Raw genomic sequence first — 8,426 nt, forward strand, 5'->3', positions numbered from 1 at the left:
AAATGGGAGCTCATGTTTATAGAGGTACACAAAACAAAGCCCAGGCACAGTTTGGAGCTGGCACAGGATTGCCAATCTCGCTGGTTGTCAGAATGCTCCCTGGCGTGGTTTTGGCTGTGTCTCTCAGACACAATGCCTTGCCGCATGTCATGGGTGACTGTGCCAGACACCGCTCTGGCAGGTCTCTTCTACCTTGAAAAGGCTGCATGAACATCACAGGTGAACTCTCGGCCCACTAAATTAATGTGGAGATGAAACAGAGAGGGAAGGAAAAAGCTAGTGTCTGCTGCTGTTCTGCACAGGTGAGGCGCACCACAGAAAGGCAGACGTACTCAACTGGCGGGCTCTGCCTTTGCTGGAGCAAACCGAGCCGCACTGCCATGGCCGAGATCCCAGTGACTATTCACGGCTGCAGCACTCCGACGCCAGAGGTCCAGAACTCCAGCCTGAGGGGAGCGGCCGGGAGCCTCTGAGGCCAGCGAGCCGGCGGGGGCCGCCTCAGGCCGCCCGGGCCCATGGAGAAGCAAGTGACGGCGAAGGCTTGGCATAACCACGAGCGACTGAGCGGAGCAGGCTCTCCTCCCTCTCCTTCCCGCACCGTGGCACGGAGAGAACCCTTGGGACAGGGAGAGAGGCGGGAAGAGATCCCACGGACGACAGCAAGTCGCACCAGCCACTGCCACCCGCACTGCGCATGTGCTGGACCACAGCTTCTGCCCGCTCCCCGCCCGCCCAGCAGCTGGTGATGACCTCATCGGCGGGCGCCACGCCAGGACTCTGAGCATCCAGTCCGGCTTCTCTCTGGCGGAAGTTGCTGTCGGCTCGCGGTTCACGCAGGTATCTGTTCTGCCCTTCTTCCTGGTCTGGCTTCAGCCCTGCGTGGGCGGGGCGAGTGCTTTCCCGGGCCGCGATCTGAGCCGCGCTCGCGAGAGCTCTCCCTTTTCCCAGGCCGGCGCTGAGAGAGGTGGGTGCCGGGCCCTGCGCGGGCCTCGGTGGCGGCGGCGCGTTTTTCCTCGATGCCGCCGCAATACGGCGCCGGGCGTCCAGCGGCGCTCCCCGCGGCAGCCCCGCGTGGGGATGCTCCCGATTACCGCCTGCCCGAGGCCCGATGGTCGGCGGGGCGCCCGGTGCTAGGGGAGGAGAGCCGGCGGGGTTCTCCTCCGCCCTCCCGCGGCAGTGCCCCGAGGGAGGCCGCTGCGGCGGGGCAGCAGCCGCCGGCCGGGAGGAGGGGGCCGGGGCCGGGCGCGGAACCCCGGGAGCCGGGACAGACTGCCTGCTCGGCGGCACGTGGGGCTCCGAGAGCGGCCGGGCAGCCTCCCCGGTGCCTCGCAGCGCCGCGCTGGGCAAGGCCCCGCGTTCCCCGTGACGGTGCTTACTTGCTGTGGTCGGCAGCTCCCGGAGCGTTGTGCTGGGGCTCGTGGGCTCTCCCTCGCTTCACTTTGAAGCGTGTGGCTGAGTAGCTGGATTGCAGGGTCTCGCTGTGTGTGTAGTAGAAGACATGTTGCTGGTGACAACTGGAATGTTGTTTTGCGTTGCAGAAAGGCCATGTTCAGCTCTAGCGCAAAGATAGTGAAGCCTAATGGCGAGAAGCCAGATGAGTTCGAGTCTGGTATATCCCAGGTATGTGTCTTTTCTTTCTGCTGCTTAGTAGCTGCACATTATGGAGACAGTGTTGTGACACTTGTCTAGAGCTTCAACTTCGAGAGTGGTGCAGTGTGAATGTGTATTTTTTCCTGGTTTTACTGAGGAACTGGAGCAGTCAGCCTGTGTTCCCACCAGTTGAACTTGTTGCATCTGTCAGTGTGACTGACAGGAAGTTAAATCTTTGTTGACTCTAGTAAAAACTATATAGCTATTCTCTGGCAGTGTGGACGGACTTTGATCTCAAGAGTTCCTATAAACTGAGCTGTATATAATGGATTATTCTGCAACTTCACTTCCCTAGGCTCTGCTGGAGCTGGAAATGAACTCTGACTTAAAGGCTCAACTGCGGGAGTTGAATATCACAGCTGCTAAGGTAGGACAGACCTTCTCCACAAAGACTTTCTCACTGATTTGCTGTGTGTGTGTGTGTGTGTGTGTGTGTGTGTGTGTGTGTGTGTGTGTGTGTGTGTGTGTGTGTGTGTGTGTGTGTGTTCAATTTTTGTGAATGTTAACATACTATTTAAATGATGTCTTTAGCTGTTTGTTATGGCCTGTGATTGTTTTCCTATATGCTGTTGTGATTTATCTTCTGGTATTTGTTGTTAACAGGTAGGATTTTGTAATAGTTATTTTTTTATAAACTGGACTGAAAAGTTATTGTAAAAACTCAAATGGCAGTCTAGTGTTTTAATCAAATGTGTTTAAAAATGGTGGTTCTACTTTTTGTCTCTGTGAATTGGGCTTGAGACGGTCCGTGTGTGGGTATTGGCTGGCAATGTAGGCATTGCAGAATCTTTGTCAGGAATGTAAACTGTAATACTATTGGTCAAATCAGTTGTAAATCCTCTTTTTAGGTATCGAGTGATAGATAAAGAGGTGGATCAAGATAATAAACAGACTTGGTCGCATAGGTTAGCCTGTTTATAAATTTTAGTTAATAAAGGCAAGCAAAATGTTAAGGAAGAAAAGGAAGGAGAAAATTAGTGGAAAAGAAGGAAGAAAATTAGTTCTAGAATTTATCAGCCTTGGAGACTAGATGTAACTTCTGAAGCTGGTTGCTGTCAACAAAAACTTAAGTAGATTGCTTTTCGATTCATGCTCAGGCCCACTAGTGTGCACACACATGCAGATGCATGAGTGCTTAGAGTTAAATTAAAGAATCTCGAAATGCAGAAGTCAGCTTGATAAATGAGTTCAGGAGCTTTCAGAAGAATTGCTTCACTGCCGAAGTACAGCAGTCCGTACTGTCCTCAGTGAGGAGTTTTTAAAATGTCTTTGTTGTTTATGTGGGAACGTAGCTGGTGAAAAACAATTCAGCCTTCTGTTCTGTTGGAGAATGAGGATGTCCCTGCAGTTAGGTTTATAGGACAAGAGCCTTTTAAGCCTGTACAAACTTCTTTGGTTTTGATCAACTGTTCGAGAAACAAACCAGGGGAAAAGTAATCCATGTTGGTGTGATGTAAACCTGTTGGCATTTGGAGGGGAGGGAAATGTTGTGAGTAGTGATACAGACCTTGGCAAGTGATGGACAGAAGATGATTTCCATCAAGTAGTAGCTCAAGAATAAGAGATTTATTACTGTAAACTTTGTCTAGAATCTGCATTAGGAATTTGTGAAACTTCCTATCAGCGTGTATCACATCACTGCAGGTGTGATGGTAAACATTCAGTATAGTTTGGGTTCTGACATCTGAGTCCCATCCTGCAGAAAGAATGAGCTTTGCTGTTCGGAGGATGTGACCCTGCAAAGAGTGGTGGGATTGGTTGCCCAGCCACTCTCTTACAGCAGAACAAGTGCTCTGACAGAGATTTTTCTGTTTAATGCTTGCTCTTAAATGCATTTAAAACAGGTACTGCTCTCTCCTCTTTTTTTTTTTTTTTCCCCGAAATAATAAGCAAGACTATCAAATATCTATGTTCAGAAGAGTCATGATCAAACCAAATGTTGCTTCTTGACCCCTAGATAATGTTAGCTTCTACTTCTGTTTCAGGAAATTGAAGTGGGTGGTGGCAGAAAAGCCATCATTATCTTCGTACCAGTTCCTCAGCTAAAATCTTTTCAGAAGATTCAGGTGCGGCTAGTTCGTGAGCTGGAGAAGAAATTCAGTGGGAAGCATGTGGTGTTCATTGCTCAGGTAAAACACTTAAAATCATAAAAACGTTGATTTGAAGGGGTCCCTGGAGGTCATCTAGTCCAGCCTTGTGTGTGAGATGGGACTGTTGCCAACATTAGATCAGGTCAGCCATGGTTTTGTCTAGCTGAGTCTTGAAAACGTCCAAGGGTGGAGATTCCACAGCCTCTCTGGATAACCTGTTCCAGTGCTACTACCCTTCTTGTCTTGTCTGTTCAAGGTAACCATGATAGAATATGTATTTTCGTACCAGTAGGAAATGTAATGAATGTTTTTCTGCGAGTGTAAGCTGAATGATTTCAGCTAGCAGCCAAGGCTTTGTAAACTTGGTGAGATGTGAAACTTTTTGGAGGAGAATATAACTTTCTTGTTCTGGACTCTCTTTAATACTTCAGAAGTTTGAGAAGCAAAGCCTGAAAATAAAAGGGAGCAAATATTAATAGGAGCTTTACTTACACTTGCGTAGTCTAAACACTTAAAATTCAAGTTAATAGAAGAGGAAGGAAAAAGCGTACTCAAGCTCTAAATTTATGGAAGGAGTGAAGCCATGAAAAGGGTGATAGAGGGCTCTCTGGGCAGTACCAAGAGCTGGACAAACTGGAGATCTGTCTGCAGAGTGGACAGTTGTTAGACTAAAGCTCTTTTACAGAAAAATTCTTTGTAATATAATTTTAAGAGCCAGAGCGTCCTACCCTGGATCTTTTATGTGGCCAAGAAGACTTTTTTTTTTTTTTTTTTTTCATAAAGTGCCTCTGGCTCACTTAAGTGCTTGAGAATTCCCTGTCAGTTTAGTAATATGCATTTTAGAAGGGAATATGGGTAGTTCTGCCGTAGGTGAAATGTTGCTTTTGAATATGACATGGCCCAGTTTGTATTACAATAACCCCATCATGAGTACAGTCATGGAGAAGCTGTGATGTGTTTGTAGAAAGTACCACAGGTGGCTACAACTGTATCTGAAACAGTGTTTTAAAACATGTACCCTTGAGGGTGAGGAAGTAGAAAATAAGCTGGTATAAATACCAGTAGATGCTGCTTTTGAAACATTTAAGCCAAGGTTTGATCTGGATTGTGTAATATATCTCATCACTTAAAGTAGTATTTCGATCTCAGTTGTCACCTAGCTGTCTGGGACTGAGATTGTCTCTGGTGCGAAGCAGAGTAGTAAGCTCAATGTATCAGAAATTGTAAAATTCCTTGAAATTTCTGTTCCCAAAGAGGTGTGTTCAGTTTGTGAATACAACATAGTAAACTACGCTGGTTGTATTCATGGGGGCAGGAGGTGTGAAATAAAAATGTTTTATTTCAGTGCACTGGTTACAGGATCAGTAGATGAGAAATAAATTACTACCAGGACTTCACCTTCTGCACATAATATCAGATTCTAATGCTGTTGTGGCTTTGGGCATGCTTAAGTCTCCCTTTTCAGTGTTTCAGGAATGTGTTTTGCATGTGTGGGGGTTTGGTTTTGATACTGAAAAATGCCTTTTTTATTTTTCTCTTAACAGAGGAGGATTCTGCCCAAGCCAACAAGAAAAAGCCGCACAAAAAACAAGCAAAAGCGTCCCAGGAGGTAAGTAGATAGTATTGATGCATTATGTCAGCTTTCTTTTGTAACTTGGTACTTTAGTCAAGTAATGTTCAGTTTTTGAGCAGTCATTCAAGTGATTGGATGGTCTTGTCCTTTCTCTTACTGCTTGAAATAGTATCTGCCATGTGGCTACTAAAGGGTGCGGTAAAAAGGTTGTCTTGGGGCACTGTGGTGCGTTTCTTAAAACTCCATCTCTATTTCCAACTACAGCTGTAGTGAATTTTTAGCCAGCAATACTGGATTAAGAAATACCAACGTGCTGTCTCTGTTACCACGTTGTGCTTACAAGGGTGTACAGAAGGCAGGTCTGGCACACTGAAAGGGTGCAATGAGGGGGAGAGAAGCTGAGGAGGGCTGTAGGTGTGAAGTCCTGCTGGGTATGAGTTTAACAGCAGTAGCGTAGTCATTTCTGTTAAATGGTCTCTTGGCTCTCATCTAGATTTGTTATGGCTAGATGTGCAACACTGCTGTATCTGTGTGGATGTCAATGCCTCTTCTATACTGTTCTCTATCTTATTATATCATTATGTAGTCTGTGTCTTCAAAGTTTGTCCTCTCTCTGACATGTGGCATGTTCCTCTAACTTCTCCCAGCCCCAGTATTATACCTGTGTTATGTCTGTTATTGTATTTTGAATTCTTCAGGCATGGATTTTAAAAGTGCAATTTCAGAGTACTTATCTAGCTGCAGTCCTGCCTTTGGAGGACTCTGTATTACATAAGAACTAGTATTGCACAGGGGATGGAGAAGTTGGCATCGGTGTATATGATTAACAGGCTGACACTTTGAGTGAAAGGGAAGGAGAGTGTGCAGGACTGTCCCTTCCTCAGCCTGAGGCTAGACCAGACTAGTATTGTTGTAAAACTGTGATATGTATATATTGCAAAGCATAGAGGTGTGATTGATGTTTGTCTCCCTTATGTATCCCAGTCTTTCTAAAATTAAAATGCAGCTGTAGACATTGGCTGTAGACTTGGTTCCTAGTGATACCGTCTTGAAAATGCAGACAGGGAAGCTGGACATCTTACTGGTCATTTAGACTCATACTGAAAGTAACCTGGGTTAAGTTTTCTTATTTTGGATCACTTCTGGACAGTTCAAGAAGAAAAATGTTGATATCAGTCTTCTAAGCATGAACTAAACTTACCAGGTAGACTTTTCCTGTAACACATTGGTGTTCAGGCAGATGAATAAACCAGTGTTTTCAAGACTGGGTCTCCTATGAACATACTCTTCAGTTTAAGTGTGCAAGTAAGAATACTTGCACACTTAAATGATTCCTGTGAGTGTGGCTGTCAAAATTGCAGTTGGGATAACTTGGTTCTGAGTTAAGTAAAATATTCCTTAAATGTGTAGAAATAAAATAATGTTTTGTGGCTGTTGATGCAAAGTAACATGTGATCTAAAAGGTCAGAAACCTGGCTACTGACATTTTTCCCCTCATGCAGTCATTAAGTTTCTGCACTCTGTGTAGACTTTAGCTTTTATTTTTGCATGACCTGTGAAAAGGTGTGGTATTGTCAAGAAACACACCACTGAATTTTCAGGTAAAGCATGCTGTGAAAGGTTTAAGCCTTGGCAAACTGGAAAATTTGGCGAGAGGACGTATTTTAATGATACAAATGTGGTATTTCAGCCGCACGCTTACCGCAGTGCACGATGCCATTCTTGAAGACCTGGTCTTCCCAAGTGAAATTGTGGGCAAGAGAATCCGTGTAAAACTGGACGGCAGCAGGCTCATAAAAGTGCATTTGGACAAAGCACAACAGAACAATGTTGAACACAAGGTAAATGAAACAGCTTTACTTTCTCACGGGCTGGGGTGGCATTCTGACAGAGCTAAGGGGCTGCGTGTGCAAGGGAGCGATGGGCTGCCTTTCGGCTTGTGGCGAGGGAGATGCTTCCGTTTGTATTTGGAGTATGATGCTGAAGATGAGCAAGACAGTTTTGAACTAAAGCTCTAGTTCAATTTCACAAAATCCCTGGGTTGTAAAGTAGCTATATTGGTTCCCTCTTGGGAACAGAGAGTGTTTTACTGTGTTTTTTTTTGTTTTGTTTGCTTGTGGGTTTTGTTTTGGTTTTGTTTGTTTAAGTGAAGCACTTAGTTTTAAGCTTAAACAGATGTGCTTGATACAGCCTGAAGTCCCCAATCTCTTTGCTTAGGTTTTTTCTGTGGGGACAGCTCAGCTCTCTGGGTCTCCTATGAAATAAATTCAAAATATTCTCCAGAAAATATGTCTTCTTTGTAAATGCTCAGCTACCTTAATCTAGAAGAAAATAATTTGCCTGAGAGTTCACTCTATAGTCAAGATGCAGTGGGAAATAGTGTAGTATCTGAAATATGTTAACATAGATTTTACTTCCTTATACAGCATGTATAAACAAGATTGTTTGTCTTCACAGGTGGAAACATTTTCTGGTGTCTACAAGAAGCTCACAGGCAAAGATGTGGTGTTTGAATTTCCAGAATTCCAGCTGTAAAGTGCAAAAAATGGCTGAATAAACAACTGTTCATATAACAGAGTAATTTCATTTAAATTTCAAATTCCATAAACATAGATGGGGATTTACTGGTTCATGGGACATCTCTCCTGTCTGGATGGGTGACGTTTGTGTATCAAAGTGTTAAGTCACCAGCATTTTAATGGTACCTCTCTTAGGTTGTTCTTGGCACTGCTGCAACACGGCTCTGGAGAAGAGTCTAGAGTCTGCAGAAAGAATCGGCATAGAAAAATAAGTATGTTGACACTCACCTTTTTGGGGAGAATGTGTAGAATTACTGTAGAGCAGTGGAACTCCCAGGTTTTGCACGCAAGAATACCAGTTGGAGACCTGCATGTTCCTGACACTTGAAGAACTCCACATAGCAGATGGTATGACCTCTGAAACATGGAGCAATGACATCTGAAAAAGGGGTTTGAATTTTGGGGAAATATTTTGGACGAGGTATAATTTGAACTTGAGGTAACTTTCTTGCTCTTTTAAGTGGTAAAATTACCAAACAAGTTCTTACCTAAAAGCAGGTCCCTTAGTTTCTCACCTTTATCAGCATGAAATGG

The 8,426-nt window shown here is 44.7% G+C and overlaps 1 protein-coding gene across 1 annotated transcript; it reads left to right on the forward strand.

The window, feature by feature from the left end:
• Window positions 1-889: 889 nt before the first annotated feature.
• Window positions 890-7,886, forward strand: RPS7 (ribosomal protein S7). The gene is made up of 7 exons (XM_082049968.1): window positions 890-964; window positions 1,539-1,620; window positions 1,946-2,017; window positions 3,636-3,779; window positions 5,285-5,349; window positions 7,004-7,154; window positions 7,771-7,886. The coding sequence occupies exons 2-7, from the start codon at window positions 1,546-1,548 to the stop codon at window positions 7,846-7,848; spliced, it is 585 nt and encodes a 194-aa protein (XP_081906094.1). The 5' UTR covers window positions 890-964; window positions 1,539-1,545; the 3' UTR covers window positions 7,849-7,886.
• Window positions 7,887-8,426: the final 540 nt, after the last annotated feature.

The sequence above is a fragment of the Streptopelia decaocto genome (genome assembly GCF_964273445.1).
Source record: "Streptopelia decaocto genome assembly, chromosome: 3".
NCBI lineage: Eukaryota > Metazoa > Chordata > Aves > Columbiformes > Columbidae > Streptopelia > Streptopelia decaocto.